Raw genomic sequence first — 18,918 nt, 5'->3', positions numbered from 1 at the left:
CATACCAAAATCCCAGACTCCCAACAGGAAAGCAGGTGTTCAGCATAAACCATATGGTTTGCATGAACAGTCTAGGCACGGTGAACTACTCTTATCAGTTAACTGTGGCCTGGGAGTACTCTGAGAGCTGAGTTCCCAGACACCAGCTGAAGGCCAGTTTTGCAAGCAAGCTTTCTAAAAGGAGGGTGGTCTCAGGCCTTCTGTACTCTTTTTCTGCATAGATATAAAGAAACTCAAATATGCCACCAAAGGTCTGTCTAAACCTGCCCTGCCATGTCCTGTAGATAATCTACAAATACCTGTGCAGGAGCATTCCAGAGGCCACGTGGTTCCCTGCTCTTTAGACCAGCACATTGCCTCAGCTCGGCACTCATCTCTCTGCCGAGCTGCTCCCCTGCTGGCAGAGCTGAGCACCGCCCTGGAGTCAAGCCAATGATCCAATAAAAAACCCAGGCATCTCCCCAGTAGATCTTTCTCAAGATCTGTCTCAGTGGAAGGTGCTGGGAATATGGGCAACCCTGGCAACCCTGAGGGCAGAAACTTACTTTCTTACAATTCTATAATCTTCCTCCCTTAGGAAGAGGCCAAGCTCCAGTGTTTGATGTATTCGAAGCTTTTCTCAATACCGACAACATCCAGGTCTTTGCTAATGCAGCCACTAGCTACATCATGTGCCTTATGAAGTTTGTCAAAGGACTGGGTAAGCAGAACCCTCTTCTCATGCCTTGTAACTGCCGAGGACCCTTTCCAGGGTGGCTCTGTGGCTGGAGAAAGGGCCCACTGACTGCCTGGAACAAGCACGCATCCTGGGATACAAGCAGATGGTGATGTTGTGTACTCAAAAGCAAAAACTTACTGTGAAAGCAGCTTGAATTTTGTCCAAGGTTGATACTTTTCATTGTGTTCATGGAGTATCTTATAGCATATTTTTAATCTATTTATTATTTTATACTAACTATTGTCAAATAATATCAACCTTATATTTTCCCTTTGTAAAAGGTTCTCAGGCTCCAGGTCTAATCACACTGTATGCAAACTCTCAAAATGTTAAGTTTTTTTATAAACCTTTTGGTTTAACTAAGTGTCCCTCCCTTTCATTTCACCCCAGATAAACCTGTGCTATATAAAAATCTGCTATCGCAGGTCATGTTGTATAGTCAGAATCTATTTTGTTAAGGTGTTTCTAAATTAAGTAGAAAATCATCTGGGTAGTTTCTGAAATACACGAGGCTTTCAAGAAGGGGGACTTCTATACTTAGAAAATATATTTTATAATTAAAGCCTGGTGTAGGAGGAATTCTTAACTTTCGCTAAAAAGTTGGGAAATCAAACTCAAGCTGCTAATCATATGACACTGAGAATAGGTTTCTGCATAAAGCCAATTATTTAATATAATATTGACTAATCTAAGGTTGGAAATCTTAGAACATTCATACAATTATGGAGGCTGAGAAGTCCCACGATAGACCATCTGCAAGCTGGAAACCAGGAAGCTGATAACATGGCTCAGTTCAAGTTCAAAGGCCCCAGAACGAGGGGCACTGATGGTGTAACTCTTAGTCCAAAGCAAGAGGCCTGAGAACCTGTAGTTCTAAGACAGGAGAAGAAGGGTATCCCAGCTCCAGAGACAGAAACACAGAGAATTCTCTTTTGCTCTGCCTTTTGTTCTCCCTGGGCCTTGGCTGATTAGATGGTGTCTGCCTGCATTGGGTGAGGGTGGAGCTCCCTTATTCAGTCTGATTCAAATGCCAACCTCTTCCAGAACCAACCTCACAGACACACCCAGAAATCATGTTCTACCAGTGATCTGGGTCTCCCCTAATCCAGTCAAGTTGACATCTAAAACCATCATACAGAGGACATCGAAAACAGCCTGTTTTCTTCTGTGAATTATAAGGTGGAGTTATTTGTATGGGGACTGGGGTCAGTGGAAAAAGCAGAGTTCCCTGTATACTCATGGTGCCTGTGTCCTGCCTGGCTCCAGGGAGTGCCATCCACATAGACTTGGATGCTTTCAAATACACAGCAGCCACGGTCTAAACCTTTGGGACGCCTGCTGTAATCATGGGTAGGAAATGAATTTATGGTTAATCCCCACCTGCTTATTTCCACATGAATTTGACCTGGTCTGTTTCTGTATTATAAAATGTGTTCATCTAAGCCAGGAGTTGGCAAGCTATGGCCCACAGTTTTTATAAGTACAGTTGTATTAAAACATAGCCATGTTCATTCATCGATGGCTGCTTCCATACTACCGTGCAGAGTTGAGCGGTTGCAATAAAGACAGCATGACCTGCAAAGCCTGAAGTAGTTACTCTCTGGCCCTTTGCTAAAAATGTTTGCTAACCCTTGATCGAAAACATAAGAAGTGTTTTCTGTTTTTTTAAGGAGAAACATGCCTCTTTCCTTCTGAATTTTAGCTAATGCCTAGTAATTATGTCTGTTTACTCACAGGGGAGGGTTCTAGCTCTTACAATTGTAGACAATTAGAAACAATTACAACACATGAAATGATCTGATTAAATGTATAGAAATAGATTCAAGAAGAAAAATAATTCACAATTACCATTCTTATAGAAAACCCCAGATAACCCTCTACAGACATGTTAAATCTCTAGATATGTACAAAAAATAGAAAAATCATGTAAATGCAATTAAGTAGTCTCTGTCCCCAAACCCCAGATGTTTAGACTCTTCCGAGAGACCTCATTTATCATCACCATTTAGTGCCACGCACTGGCAGAGAAAGAAATCCTTTCCCAAATGAAGAGAGGGAAGTGCTTCATTCCAACCCAATCCAGGACTTGTCTCTGAGATTGTCCTCTGTCATCAAAAGTCACTCCATCCAATAGCAGGTCCCAGAAATGTGATTTACCATGTGCCCGTGTACAAAGGAACACCGTCCAGCCGCTAGAAGTACTGTGGTAGAATAGAAAGGAGATGGTGATTGTTTAGTGGAAGGGGGAGTTACTAAACCATATAATCTCAACAAAATGATAGGTAGAGTATGGTCCCAACTGTATTTAACATGTGCACATGCAGCCGGGAGAATGGCCGAAAGGATTTTCCTCAGGGTTGTGCAATTTGGAGTCATTCTTCTCCTTTTCTCCCACTCTCTTTTAGTAGATATTTGGTGCACTAGTGCTATGTGAGTAAACAGGTCTCCTGTTAGAAGGGGGCCCGCAAGGGTAACAGTGTTGGTCTCTGTCCCCCATGCTGGCCCTAGGGGAAGTGGACTGTAAAGAGATTGGAGACTGTGCCCCAGCACCTGGAGCCCCGTCCACAGACCTGTGCCTCCCGGCCCTGGATTACCTCAGGCGCTGCTCTCAGGTAGGGGAATGGTCCAGCTGGGCTCTGAGCCTGGAAACCTGCCTTGGAAGATGCTCCCAAAACACGCGTGGGGGTCTTTTGCTGAAGCCCAAGAGAGACACTTTGCCAGCTGAGGAGACTGGGGCACAGTTGTGGAGTATACGTTTTTGTCCCTCCTTTTTCCGTGAAGGAAAGAAAATAATGAAAACGTACTAGAACACGCAATTGGATGCTGAGGTCTCTGAAACTTCTCCCTCATGCTCAGAGGCCCAAACTACCAGAATTTTTATATTTGCATGAGGTTTTAGGGGAAGGGGTCACGAAGTCACAGGAAGTCTTCCTGAGGGCACCAAAAAGTGGAGAGCAGGGGTGCAAGCAGTGAAGAGGGACATTAATAAAAGAAAGACATGTTCAGTCAAGATCATCTAGTAGAGGTGGGCAGATCACCTGAGGTCAGGAGTTCAAGAACAGCCTGGACAACATGGTGAAATCCCGTCTCTACTAAAAATACAAAAATCAGCTGGGTGTGGTGGCATGCGCCTGTAATCCTAGCTCCTGGGGAGGCTGAGACAGGAGAATTGCTTCAACCCAGGAGGTGGAGGTTGTGGTGAACTGAGATCATGCCATTGCACTCCGGCCTGGGTGACAGAGCAAGACTCCCTCTCAAAAAAAAATTTTTTTAAACTTAGTAAAGAGACAGAATAAAACAGCACTGTCATAGTGAGCAGTGACCATCATTGTGTCCATCCTTCTCTGCCTGACACCATGCCCCCTCCCTGAAGCCATTTCTCTCTAAGCTTCAGTGACACCCCTCTGTCAATACTTTCTCACCTGTCTTCTCTGGTGGTGTCCCTGGGCCTCTTTGGGGATCTATGTACAACCTCTTCCTGGGTGATAGCATTGAGCCCATGGCTTTAGAAGGGACACATAGCTCTGGCTTCTACATCCAGTTGCCTCCCCCAGGCCCCATATAATATGACCCCTGCCCGGCTCTCTTTCCACCTTCACATCCTCCCCTCTCATTCACAGTGCTACAGCCACGCTGAGCTTCTGCCCTCCCCCAAATACACCTGCTCACTGCTGCGCAGGGCCCCCTCTGCTTCCTCCACTGGGACTCTCCCCGGATTCTAAGTGCCACTCTTTATCTCCCAGATCTCATCTGACATGTCACCTCCTCAGAGTGCAGAGCTAGAGGATCTGCCAATTCCTGCCAAGATTCCCCCTATGTGGTCACTTCTTTTTTCTTGGCAGAGTCTTGCTCTGTCGCCCAGGCTGGAGTGCAATGGCGCAATCTCGGCTCACTACAACCTCTGCCTCACAGGCACAAGTGATTCTGCTGCCTCAGCCTCCCAAGTAGCTGGGATTACAGCCATGCAACACTACACCCGGCTAATTTTTGTATCTTTAGTAGAGATGGGGTTTCGCCATGTTGTCCAGGCTGGTCTCGAACTCCAGATCAAAAGTGATCCACCGGCCTCAGCCTCCCAAACTGTTGGGATTACAGGCGTGAGCCACCATGCCTGGCCTTCACTATTTCTAGTACCACCTGTTTAGTTTTCCCTGTAGCATTTATGTCTAAAATTTAATTACTTGTGAAAGGACTGTAGTTGGTGAGACCCACCAGGACAGGAGTTTTGTCTGTTTGCTCATAGCCCTGGTTCCTTGAACAATGTGGACATGGCAGGATTCTAATTCATGAAGACATAAGGGGTCTTTGGAAGTCTGTCCCAGTAACAGAGAGCTCAGGGGTGCCTGGGCGCTAGTCCCAAGACGGGAATAAAGAGCCCAGGCCACTCTGCTGGCTCTGCTTCTGAGAGCTTCCTGTCCCCTCCTGGCCCCAGCCTCCTTCATTTCTCCAACTGCTCTTGCCCCTGTGTTTCCTCAGAGGTTGAGTCAAGGGAAGGAGAAATCTGAGTCTGGTATCTCATTTGCCTGTGGACTGTCTTCTCAGTGATCCCCACAGAACACTTTTTCCCACAGGCAAAAATTCTTGACGTGTTTCATGGTTCCCTCGGTAGGTTTATAAACATCTATAAAATGCATATGTAATTAAAATGCTGAATAATTATTCCTAGGATCCTTTTTCCCTCTACTTTTTTGTTGCCATTGAATGCTATTTCATCTGCTTCCATGGGATAAATGCCTCTTTTTAAGCTACCTTTATAAATCCAAATCACGAACAATCAAATTTTCAATGTCCCGTTTCCCATCTCCCTTTAGTACTAGTGTATAATTTCATTATTCTTTAAAACCCACAATGCAGCTTTTTCCAATATATAATTGCAGTTTTTTTTTTCTTTTTAAATTTAGTTATTGGCCAAAATCTACAAAATGCCCTTGAAGCCAATATTCCTCAGTGGGAGACTTGCCAGCTTGCCTCGAAGGCTTCAGGAACAGTCAGCCAGCAGTGAGGATGGAATTGAATCAGTCCTGTCTGATTTTGATGATGACACCGGTAAGTTCATTGATTGGACTAAACTAGGTTATTTGCCGTGTTCATATTCCCAGAAGCTTAAGTCATAAATGAAGTACCTTAAGCTTCTGGGAATTGTCTTAGTCCATTTTGCGCTTCTGTAAGAGAATATTTGAGAGTAATAAATAACGGATTTATTTCTTAGAGTTCTGGGACTGAGAAGCCAAAAGTTGAGGGGCTTGCCTCTGATGAGGGCCCTCTTGCTGTGTCATCCCACAGAGGAAGGGCAAGAGAGCACTCAAGGAGTTCAGGGTGGTGGGGAGAGGAAGGGGGGCCAAACTCATGCTTTGATCAGGAACCCACTCCCAAGATATTAACTCATGTTCATAACAATATTAATCCATTCATGAGGACAGAGCCCTCATGAGCTAATCACCTAATTGCCATAATCACTGTTGCATTATGGATAAAGTTTCCAACACATGAATTTTGGGGGATACATTCAAACCATAGCATCCCACTCTGGCCCCCAAAATTCAGGTTCTTCTCACATGCAGAATACATTAATTCCATCCCAATAGTCCCAAAGCCTTAACTTGTTTCAGCAGCACCTCAAGAGTCTCATGTAAATCAGGTACAGTTGAGGCTAAAGACATGATTCATTCCAAAGCAAATTCCTCTCCAGCTGTGGGCCTGTGAAATTAACAAATTGCATGCTTCCAAAATACAATGGTAGGAAGGCATAGGATAGACATTCACATTCTGAAGGGGGAGAAATCGGCAAGACAGGAGTAACATGCGCCAGGTGAGTCCAAAAACACAACAGAGCAGACATTAAATTGTAAGACTCCAGAATAATCTTTTACTGCACTTTCCATGAACATGTGAACTTTGGGGGAAATATTCAAACCGTAGCGTAGATCATAAGAATGATCATCTACTTTTGTGGTTATTTTTTGTAATTCTGTCACAGTAAGTCTGCTTAAAGTTTCCATGGACTTTCCAAAAACATCACTTTACAATGGATGCCTCTATACCCATCCTTTTAAAATGGATTCCTCTGTCTAAAACTAGTGCAGATTTGCAGATTCCACTTACGTAGTTTCTCTCAATTCTCTTGACTTTAGCAAATTGGAATGAAGTTCCATTGGTGCCTGGGTATTTAAATTGACTGGTAATTGTCTTTTAGTATCTTTTAGAAAACAAATCATTATATAATTACTTCCTTCAGGACTATTTGGCTAGAGACTGGGGAAATGAAGCCATTACTAAAGAGAGAATCTATTTGTGACTGTTGAAGCTGAAGGTTCATGAAAGGAATGATTTTAAAGAATTTGTTTCGGATTAGGTCCCATGTGATCTCCTGTGAATCAGAGTTCAAACTAGTAACTGTGGATCATTTTCAGATGGATTAACTCATGCTCATGCCTTCTGTCTTCTGTCTCAGAAGACCCTGTCCTGTTCTACATCTAGAATTGGATATCATACCCTCACATAGGTCTAATTTCTGGGTATAGGTTATTTCAAACTCTTTTATAAAAGGAGTTTTGAGGGGAAGGTTTTTTTGTTTTGCTTTATTTTGGTGTTACAAATTTTGTGGGGGTGGCCAAGAGATTTAAGAATTTTGATGGAGATTATAAACAACAAAATCTCACAAGTTCAGATTAGTTGTGAGGAGTAATTATAGGAAAGAATATCTAATATAGAGAACAATTAAAGTATTAGAAGTTGGCTAGATATTGCCTAATAGAGGTTTCAGTTTAATGATTAGATAAGAACAATTTTTAGCATTTAAACCTCAAACCCAGATAATTATAAGCAGAAGCTTATGTTGTTTATAATACATTCTTTAAAACAGTTTTAAATGGTTGTGTCTGTAACGGTGAGCATTCTTTTTCCCATTTGTGCAAATCTTTGATTTTTTTTCTAGGAACCCCATCTTCTAAGGGATACAGTTCAGTCCAGCACTTAAGTTTTCTACATGATCAATGTATCAAGGACTTTAAAGTTATCATTATGTAGACATGGTAAATCAGAACAAACATCAGTAACAGCTTTAAATTCGTTTTATAAAATTAAACAATCCTCAACATTGATACATTCTCAGATATTATTCCTCTGGTTTTCAAAGGCAAATAATTAAATTTTCCCCCTTATGGAAATGTCAAACATATGCAAAACTTGTATATTTTGAATATACAAAATACATACATATACAGATATACATATGTAGAATATACAGAACTAAACAGAATAATATAATGGACTTATCACGCAGCTTCAACTACTATCAATTTATGGCTAATCTTGGATCATGTATATCTTTACTCTCTCTTCCTCTTTCTCCATATTTTAAGGCAAATCCTCAACATAGCATTTCATCTGTAGATGTTTCAGTGTGTGTTCTTTAAAGATAACAAACATAAGCACGACACCACTATCACACCTCAAAATCAACCGTAATTTATAGTACATTAGAGGTACCAGGGACTGGAGTGAGGAAGAAAGGACAGTAACTGTTTATAGCTCCGGAGTTTCTGTTTGAGATGAAAACGTTTTGGAAACAGTGATAGTTGCACAACATTGTTGTCATGAATGCCACTGAATTATACTCATAGAAATGGCTAAAATGGCTTTTTCTGCTCTACATATTTACCACAATAAAATCATTTTTTAAAAAAAGATAGATGAAGGTGATAGAACTGGATGGATATCTTATTTGTTATTGTCGGCTCCCAAGAAACCTGACAGCCATTTCAACGTAGTAGAATTTCCTTACCCTATCACCTTTTTATTAAAGGGGAAGAAGGAGGAAATGTGAGTATTTTTCCCCTTGACTTTGTTAGAACACATAAATCATCATCTGTTCATGTCTATGGCCACTGAAGGCTAACACGCTGGGTGATGGCTCACATCTGTGTAGCAGTTGGCAGTTTACATACAATGTTTAATTGGATCTTAGGATGATTATTCATTGTGTCTAACTGGATTTCATACCGGTCTGCTTTTTGGTTTCCAGGTCTGATAGAAGTCTGGATAATCCTGCTGGAGCAGCTGACAGCGGCTGTGTCCAATTGTCCACGGCAGCACCAACCACCAACTTTGGATTTACTCTTTGAGCTGTTGAGAGATGTGACCAAAACACCAGGTAAATATTTCTATGTCCGTCTTTTGGAGGAGTGGTTATACATATAACTCTTTTCACGAGGGTATTTCTGCAGGTGTCTGTCTGTTTTCACTGTTTCCTAGACTTAGTACAAAGTTTCACACGTAAGAGATGCTCAAAAAATGTTTGTTGAATGGTAGTGATGTTTAAGATATGGCCTGTGTATTGTTTACCTGTCTTCCTAGAAGTCTGGTTACAAGGATTGTGTGGTGGCCAGTTAGTTGGATGTGCAGGAGCTCCACGTTAATCAGATCAAGGCTATAGTATCAGTGTCTCCATGAGCCATTTGGCTTTGCTGTGGTCCATGGTCACAGCCTTCCTTTGAGGCAGGATCTCACAGTCACATACTCTTGGGCCCTGGGCTGTTGGTTGGGCTTACTGGGTCTTGCAGTAATATAAACAAACCACTTGCAACTATATGCAGTATTAAGGTAGCAACACCCCGTTTGTGTAAAGGTCATAAGTGATTAGATTTGGAAAAAGACATTTAGTGCTCACCTAGTACAAGGCCCCTGAGAGTATAAGAAAAGCATGACTTTTAGGAATTTATTTCTTGTTGTGAATTAATCAGTTTTAGTATATACATTTATTCATCCCAATTTCTCAAGATAAAAAAAACCTTTTTTATAGAAATTTAAGTATTTTACTAACAATCAGACCCTAAATGAAGCCACTTTCATACTAAGAGGTCTGTACTCACTATAATGAAGACTTGATAATTGATACTGTTTCAAAATCTATAGCAAAGTTTATATTATTTAACAAAAAAACCATACATACTCCCACATGTTAAAAAGTCAAAAGCCTTCCATCAAAGAGTAAGTAGGTATTTTATAGAATTGCAAACTACTATTTCTAAATCTGTTTTACTCATCAGTACCATTTTCTGCTTTCACATTGATTGCCACTAAATGTGTGTGAAGAGCATTTAATCCACTTCTGTCCCTAGGAGCCTGTCATCTAAGGAAATTATCAATAATAAAGATAAAATTGTATATATAAGATGTTTGCTGAAACATCTTGAATGCCAAAAAAATTATGAACACCCTAATTGGGAAGCGGTTAATTGTGGTAAATATTCTGCAGGCATTAAAATTAATATTTGTGAATAATATTTAATGATGTGAATAATTACTTACAAAGCATTATATTAAAATGCACATACTATGGAGTGCAGTCTCAACTATATGAAATTTTATGCAATTATAAATACAAACACACATGCTTTCAAAAAGTCCTAAAAGGAAATACATCAAAATGTGATTATCTCTAGATGAGTTTTTCCTTTTGTATTCTCATGTAATTTCCATATTTATTATAAAATGGATGCTTTGCTTTTGTCATCATAACTTCAAAAATTCATCAACATTTCCATGATGTTGAACAAAGAAGCACAATGATTTTCATTATAGCGTAGTCTATAAAACAAAAAATTAGAAATACCTTAAATGTTCATCAGTAAGGAAATGGATCAGTAAACTGCTGTATGTAAATACAACAGAAATAGTATGTGGCAATAAAAGTGAGGAATATCCAAATTTGCTGACAAAGAATAATCTCTAACACTTTTGGGGTTTTCTTTGAAATGGAGGTCTTGGCTGAAGGAGGTGGTGTGATCATAGCTCACTGCAGTCTCAAATTCCTGGGCTCGAGCGATCCTTCCATCTCAGCCTCCCAAGTTGCCGAGGCTACCAGCACTCTACAATGCCCAGCTAATTTTTTTTTTTTTTTTTTTTTTAGGAGAAGGGATTTCACAATGTTACCCAAGCTAGTCTTAAACTACTGGGCTTAATTAAGCAATCCTCATGACTCAGCCTGCAGAGTAGGTGAGATTACAGGCATGCACTACTGTGGCCAGCTATAACACTATTGTTAAGTAAAAAAAAAAAAAATGAGTATGCAGACCAAAGTTTACATTATCTTATTTATATAAAATAAAAATAAACTCTGTATTTCCCCATGTAGTTAGATTTCATAAATATATGATTTCAAAGGGTATTTTCTTATACACACATGTGTATTTGTGTGTTTACATTTGGGTCCTAGGAGTTGAGCAGGTGATATTTTAGCTTTACCAGCAATATTTTTGAATGTTTTAGGAGTATATTCACATATTGCTCACATAACTAAAACCCTGCAGAAACAAAAAGGAAAAATGCCACTGAAGACCATGTATTCCCCCATCAGCAGTAAATTCTTTTTCCCTGCACTTTCTCAGCAAATGTAGGGATCCTTCAAAAGAGAGCAACAATGCCAGGTGGAGGCAAAGAGCTTCCCTTTTATTACAGGTTGTTGCTATGCTGACTTTTCTTTTTCAGGACCAGGGTTTGGCATCTATGCAGTGGTTCACCTCCTGCTTCCTGTGATGTCCCTTTGGCTCCGCCGTAGCCATAAAGACCATTCCTACTGGGATGTGGCCTCTGCCAATTTCAAGCATGCTATTGGTCTGTCCTGTGAGCTGGTGGTGGAGCACATTCAAAGCTTTCTACATTCAGGTATCTGAAGTGCCAGAGCAGTTCATTCTGGGTATTTCTTTGGTAGACAGCACCGTCAGCTAAAACGGCATAGTAAATACCTGATGCAAATACTAATGCAGGGTTTTTGCCCTGGGAATTATTAAAATAGAACAACATGGTCAGTGTCAGCCTTCTAATAGATTTTCAAAGAGAAAATTCATACCCATGTGTCTTCTACAAAATTTTCAAACCAAATGCTCAAAATATATGTGTGGTGGAAAACAAAGTGCCAAATAAGAGGTCTGGGGTACCTGTGCATTAGGAGAAGGGAGGCAAATTCAAGTATATAATAAATAAAAAAGAAGCAATATCCCTGTAGACTGTGGGGGATTAGGGGGTATTATCCTGTCACCCTGCTTCATCTGGGGAGGCTAAATGGAGGAGGCAGGGTTTTAGAAAAGGCTTCCACTGTGGGCAAGAAGTAGCTTAACAGGCTAGGGATGAAGAGAAATTTCTTAATATTGATGGCACTTTGTAAAGGCTGTGAAAGTGTAGGATGGACAGTATGCTGAAGTCAGCAGATGGAGAGGGACCTAGAGGCAGGGAATGTGTTCACTGTGGTCCCAATGGAGCCACATGTGTGAAGATCTGGGTGTCTGGGAGCAGAAGAAACATTGCTGCTACCCGCAGAGCTTATAACTCAAAGGACTGGCATATCATGGTGTAAGGGAGGAGGTCCCCTTGCTGGAGAGGACAGAGAAACTAAGGAGGATGTTGACCCCAGGGGAGAGTAACAAAGCTAATAAAAGAAACTGTGTCTCTATTAAGTTTAGCAAGGACAATTTACCCTGCATAAAAAGAACACGAATTGCAAAAGAAAACAAGTGAGTTTTTCTACATGTAGGTGGTAACTGGTAACCATATCCCTAAGGGTAGCCACATGTCCCTGGCCAGGCCATTGCTTTGCACAGTGTGAGACTCTGATATAGCAACACATAAAAGTGAACTGCATATTTCATTTTTATTTCTCTAGAAGTGGATGAAACATGCTGAAATTGGGTAAAAATCCAAGAAAATTATTGTTTTACTGGGTTTTTTTTGGGGGGTGGGGGGTTGGAGGAGGATATGGCCATTTTTCTCATTGTTCTATTTCTTTCTCCCAGATATTTGCTTATCATTCAGACTTTCCTCTGTTGCTGTAGATGGCCATTTCAATCTATCCCTTTACACTAGACCTGTGTGAAACTGTGATTTTGCTGTTTCCCATAGACATCAGGTACGAGAGCATGATCAATACCATGCTGAAGGACCTCTTCGAGCTGCTGGTCGCCTGTGTGGCCAAGCCCACTGAAACCATCTCCAGAGTGGGCTGCTCCTGTATTAGGTGAGAAAAAGCTTTCCTGACTCTCCACAAAGCTGGAGTTATTTAAAAATCTAAGGAAATTAAATTGTCTTTGTGGTAGGAATCAGCTTTTTTGAATTGCTTTCTGTAAGTAGACTTTTGTAATTAAAAATGACTGTGTGCTAATAATTCTTCATTTCAGTGTTCAGTCAGCAAATGTGTATTGTGTAAGACATTATACAAAGTATTCTGATTCAGTTTCTCAAAAGAAGACATACAAAAGGCAAACAGGTATATGGAAAGGTGCTCAGCATCAGTGATCATAAGAGAAATGCAAATTGAATGTACAATGAGATGTCATCTCATGCCAGCTAAAATAGCTTATCCAAAAGACAGGTAATAACAAATACTGGAGAGGATGTGGAGAAAAGGGAACCCTCGTACACTGTTGGTGGGAATGTAAATTAGTACAACCACTATGGAGAACAGTTTGGAGGCTCCTCAAACTAAAAATAGAGCTATCATATGATCAGCAATCCCACTGCTGGGTATATACTCAAAATAAAGGAAATAATCATATCGAAGAGATAGCTGCACTCCCATGTTCACAATAGTCAAAATTTGGAAGCAACCTAAGTGTCAGTATTAGTCCATTTTCATGTGCTGCTGATAAAGATACACCCAAGACTGGGAAGAAAAACGGGTTTAATGGACTTACAGTTCCACGTGGCTGGGTAGGCCTCACAATCATGGTGGAAGGCAAGGAGGAGCAAGTCACATCTTACATGGATAGTGGCAAGCAAAGAGAGAGCTTGCTCAGGGCCACAGGGTACCCAGACATTTGGCCAAACATTATTGTGGGTGTGTTTCTGGATAAGAAGAACATTCGAATTGGTGGAGACAGCAAAGCAGATGGCCCTCCGTAATGTGGCTGGGCCTTGTCCAATCAGTTGAAGACCTGAATAGAACAAAAAGGCCAAGTAAGAGGGTACTTTGCCTGCCTGACTGTTTGAGCTGGAACATCAGTATTCTCCTGCCCCTGGACCATACTTACATCTCCCACTTCTCAGGCTTTCAGACTTGGACTAGAACTATACCCCTGGCTCAGAGAAAACTCATTATAACCATCAGATCTCATGAGACTTACTCCCTGTAACAGCATGGGGAAGACCCGGCCCCATGATTCAGTTACCTCTCACTGGGTCCCTCCCACAACACATGGGAATTCAAGATGAGATTTGGTGGGGACACAGCCAAACCATATCTGTGTCCATCAGTAGATGAATGCATAAAGGAAATGTGGTACATACACACAACGGAGTACTATTCAGCCATAAAAAAGAATGGAATTCTCAGCACTTTGGGAGGCCAAGGCGGGCAGATCACAAGGTCAGGAGTTCGAGACTAGCCTGGCCAATATGGTGAAACCCTGTCTCTACTAAAAAGACAAAAATTAGCTGGGCGTGGTGGTGGGCACCTGTAATCCCAGCTACTCAGGAGACTGAGGCAGGAGAATTGCTTGAACCAGGGAGGCAGAGGTTGCAGTAAGACGAGGTGGCACCACTGCACTCCAGCCTGGGCGACCGAGCAAGATTCCATCTCAAAAAAAAAAAGTTGGGGGGGGATTCTGTCATTTACAACAACATAGAGGGAACTAGAGGTTATTATGCTAAGTGAAATAAGCCAGGCACATGGGAGAGTGAGTCACATGAAAAATGGTGACAGTGAAGCAAAGACCTCGTTGTAGCAGTGACACTGGTCACTTCCTCTAAGGTGGACAGGCATGGGGGAGGTGGGGGCTTTCCAAGCAGAAGAACAAAATAGTATTGAGATTAGAGTTGTAAGTGACAATAAGAGTTTGGGGTTTGGTTTTGCTTGTTAGTTGTAGAGGAGTGATGGAAAATGGAACTAGAATCCAAAAATCACTACAGAATATATACAGTCTTGCATACAAGTCTATGCTTAATGATTGGCCTATTTGTAGAGGGGATCCATTGATATTTCTATATTAAAATGGTTTAGGAAGTAGTATTTTGACAATGGAATACTGGACGGTTGAGATAGGGAGACTTGGCAGGGAGCTGCAGAATAAACCTATGCATGAGTCCATATGGCCTAAATTTTGTGGCAACAAAATGGAATTCAAGACTCCTATGTGGCCGGGTGCAGTGGCCCACACCTGTAATCCCAACACTTTGGGAGGCCAAGGTGGGTGGATCACCTGAGGTTGGGAGTTCAAGACCAGCCTGACCAACATGGAGAAACCCCGTCTCTACTAAAAATATAAAATTAGCCAGGCATGGAGGCACATGCCTGTAATCCCAGCTACTCAGGAGGCTGAGACAGGAGAATTGCTTGTACCCAGGAGGTGGAGGTTGCAGTGAGCCAAGATCATGCCATTGCACTCCAGCCTGGGCAACAAGAGCAAAACTCCGTCTCAAACAAAAAACCAACAACAACAACTTGTTTCTTTTGGCAGATACGTCCTTGTGACAGCGGGCCCTGTGTTCACTGAGGAGATGTGGAGGCTTGCCTGCTGTGCCCTGCAAGATGCGTTCTCTGCCACACTCAAGCCAGTGAAGGTACATCACTGGGAGGAAGCCCTCCCTGGAGCAGTTCTAACCGTCTTTAGCTCCTGATCCCTTATCATGTTGGGCACATGGGTTCTGCCTCCTCTGAGCAGGCAGCCTCACTTTAGATCTTGCAGAGGGTGAGAAAGAAGTTGCTGGGTCAGTACTTTTATCTCAGACACAGTAACGATCTCAGATCCAAGACTGGGCCTGGCCCATGAACCAGGATGCACTCAGTAAGCATCTGCTATTTCTCCCCAGGACCTGCTGGGCTGCTTCCACAGCGGCACAGAGAGCTTCAGCGGGGAAGGCTGCCAGGTGCGGGTGGCGGCCCCATCCTCCTCCCCAAGTGCCGAGGCCGAGTACTGGCGCATCCGAGCCATGGCCCAGCAGGTAAGGGCAGGGGCTTTTGATCTCAGGGCCTCTAGAAACTTGAAATGCATGTTGGGAGACCTTCCTTCAAGGTCTTGCATCACCAAATTGCCTTTCATTCCCTGAGGGACATACACTTTGTTGCTCCCAACTCTTGCCAGTACCATTCTTTGCCAGGAATGACATGAACCCAATCAACAGCATTACCTCCTGTCCATCATCTCTTGCTTGTTGCATCCTCCAGTGCCCAGATCAAATAGAATCACTGTCCTTTGTACGTAACTTGCTTGAGCTATCTGTAAGTATTTGCTTAACTATTACTGTTAACTGCTAGACTATGAGTGCCTAACAATGGCAAACTTATTTGGGCTTTTTTCTTATATCTTTCATTCACAACACAGAACTTAACATTTAAAAGTTGCTTACTACATTTGAGTTGAATGTAGCATTAAAATTCAAGTGTATTCACTCATGCAGGAATAATCATATACCAATGGCTTTTTCTTTTTGAGACACGTGTAAGAAGTCACAAAATTTGATTGTCAGCTCCTGAGGAGCAGAGAACACATTCTGTATATTTACCTTGGTATTTTTAGAGCAAGGCCTAGAGAAAATGTTTAGTATGTCTTTGTTGAATCAATAGGTTACTGAATCACAGAAATATCGGAAGAATATAGTACTATCACAAACTACAGATATGCCCTAAGCTCCTAAGTGACATGGCAGTCTGCCTCTAGGAAACCCTGGATGTGACTCTCAGCAGCAGTCCAGCTAAATGCCATCCCCAAATTCATATATAATCATAACCATGCTATTCATAGTAGTGAAAAATGGAAATGGACTAAATTCCCAACAACCATTGACTGGCTAAATATTCCATCATATAATAGCAACAGACATGTCTGAATTGGGTCTTCATATGAAGAAACTATTTTGCATATGCATATGCATGTGTATGCATGGTATGTATTTAAAATATTAAACAAGTTTTACAAATGTAATTGAACTGTCACATTTGAGTTAAATTTGAAGAAATGAATTGGAGGTTATACTCAAAAGGCAAGGCCCCTTTTCTCTACCAGATCTGTTTAAATTCTTAATAAAATTTTCTCTTAGCACACTGATAATCTGGGATCCCCTGATTACCCATGTAAAGAACTCAGTCAGTTGAGAAGTTTCTTAGCCAGGTCTGGCTTCTTTGGGGCTTTTCCCAGCTATCCTGAGGTAGTGGGACAAGAACCTTCTACCTTCGGTTTCTCACATCTCTGCTGAGCACATGCCCTAACATCTGGGACTTGATGATTCTGCTGGTTCTGAAGGAAGGCAGCATGTCCCACTGAAGCCTCCCTGGCCAGTCTGCAGAAGTTGGGAAAGAAAGGTTGTAAGGCTGCAACGAAGAGCCACTTCTAGCAGCATGGCAATGGTGGCTGCTACAGCAATGGTGTAGCTAGAAGTGAGAACAGAGAAACCAAGAAGGTAGCCCTCCAAAGGGATAGCTGCTCTAAATACACAGTTATTACATCTGGCTAAAGCATTTGCACGCGTGCCTGCAGTGGTCTCTGCAACCCTGTCCAATCATACAGCAACAGAATCTTCTGAAATAGATCATTAATGGAGAAGAACAGCAAGAATTGTTTAGTTAATTGTTCACTTCTTTTTCTGTTTTGTTGTTTTGTTTTTTGTTCTTGCTGTTGCTATTGTTATTGTTGTTTTTAAGACTTGCTCTGTTGCCCAGGTTGGAGTGCAGGGTGTGATCTCAGCTCACAGCAACCTCTACCTCCAGGTTCAAGTGATTCTTCTACCTCAGCCTCCCGAGTAGCTGGGATTACAGGTGTGCACCACCACACCCAACTAATTTTTGCATTTTTAGCAGAGATGGGGTTTCACCTTGTTGGCCAGGCTGGTTCTCAAACTCCTGACCTCAAGTGATCCATCTGCCTCAACCTCCCAAAGTGCTGGGATTATAGGCATGAGCCACCACAACTGGACAATCTTTCACTTCTTAATACTTAATACTACTTAATACTTCTCTGTTTCTTCCTCAATCCCAAATTTTCCTTATGTATTCACTCTTAAAATAACTCATTATTTGAAAATCTGATAATTGTTACAAGATTTTGCAAGAAAATATTTTAAAAGTATTCTAACCTTGCCGGGCATGGTGGCTCACACCTTTATATAATCCCAGCACCTTGGGCAGCCAAGGCAGGAGGACTGCTTGAGCCCAGGAGTGCAAGACCAGCCTAGGCAATACCGTAAGACTCCATCTCTATGAAATCGACAAGGAACTTAAACAAATTTACAAGGAAAAAACAACTCCATTAAAAAGTGGGCAAAGGACTTGAACAGACTCTTCTCAAAAGAAGACATACATGTGGCCAATAAACATATGAAAAAAGCTCAACATCACTGATCATTAGAGAAATGCAAATCAAAACCACCATGAGATACCATCTCACACCACTCAGATTGGCTATTAGTAAAAGTCAAAAAACAGATGCTGGTGAGGTTGTAGAGAAAAAGTAACACTTTTACACTGTTGGCGGGAGTGTAAATTAGTTCAGCTATTGTGGAAGACAGTGTGGTGATTCCTCAAAGACCTAGAGGCAGAAATACCATTTGACCCAGAAATCCCATTAGTAGGCATATACCCAAAGGAATATAAATCATTCTGTTATAAAGATGCATGCACATACATGTTCATTGCAGCACTATTCACAATAACAAATACATGGAATCAACCTAAATGCCCATAAGTGATAGACTGACTAAAGAAAATGTGGTACCTGGAATACTATGCAATCATAAAAAGGAATGAGATCATGTGCTTTGCAGGAACATGGATGGAGCTGGAGGCCATTATTCTCAGTAAACTAACACAGGGACAGAAAACCAAACACTGCATGTTCTCACTTATAAGTGGGAGCTGATTGATGAGAATGCATGGACACATGGCAAAGAACAACACACACTGGGAGCCTGTGGGGGATGGGGGAGGGAGGGCATCAGGAAGAATAGCTAATGGTTGCTGGGCTTAATGCCTGGATGATGGGATGATCTCTGCAGCAAACCACCATGGCACACGTTTACCTATGTAAGAAATCTGCACATACTGCACGTGGACCCCAAACTTAAAACTTGAAAAAAAAGGAAAAAAATGTTTAAAAAATAGATGGGCATAGTGGTGCACACCTGGGTCCCAGCTACTCGAGGGACTAAGGTGGGAGGATCACTTGACCTAGGACGTCGAGACTGCAGTGAGCTATAATGACACCACTGCACTCCAGCCT

General features: G+C 41.8%; 1 protein-coding gene across 1 annotated transcript in view; it reads left to right on the top strand.

Annotated features, from left to right (window-relative positions):
• ARFGEF3 (ARFGEF family member 3) overlaps positions 1–18,918 on the top strand; it is a 136,154-nt gene that overhangs the window by 105,209 nt on the left and 12,027 nt on the right. Inside the window, 8 exon segments of the mRNA XM_011978416.1 lie at positions 578–700; positions 3,227–3,330; positions 5,620–5,764; positions 8,742–8,870; positions 11,207–11,383; positions 12,614–12,728; positions 15,166–15,268; positions 15,518–15,649. Of these exon segments, the coding sequence (XP_011833806.1) occupies positions 578–700; positions 3,227–3,330; positions 5,620–5,764; positions 8,742–8,870; positions 11,207–11,383; positions 12,614–12,728; positions 15,166–15,268; positions 15,518–15,649 (1,028 nt within the window).

Source organism: Mandrillus leucophaeus, unplaced genomic scaffold (assembly GCF_000951045.1).
Source record: "Mandrillus leucophaeus isolate KB7577 unplaced genomic scaffold, Mleu.le_1.0 Scaffold194, whole genome shotgun sequence".
Classification (NCBI taxonomy): domain Eukaryota; kingdom Metazoa; phylum Chordata; class Mammalia; order Primates; family Cercopithecidae; genus Mandrillus; species Mandrillus leucophaeus.
This window is presented reverse-complemented; position numbering and strand designations above follow the sequence as displayed.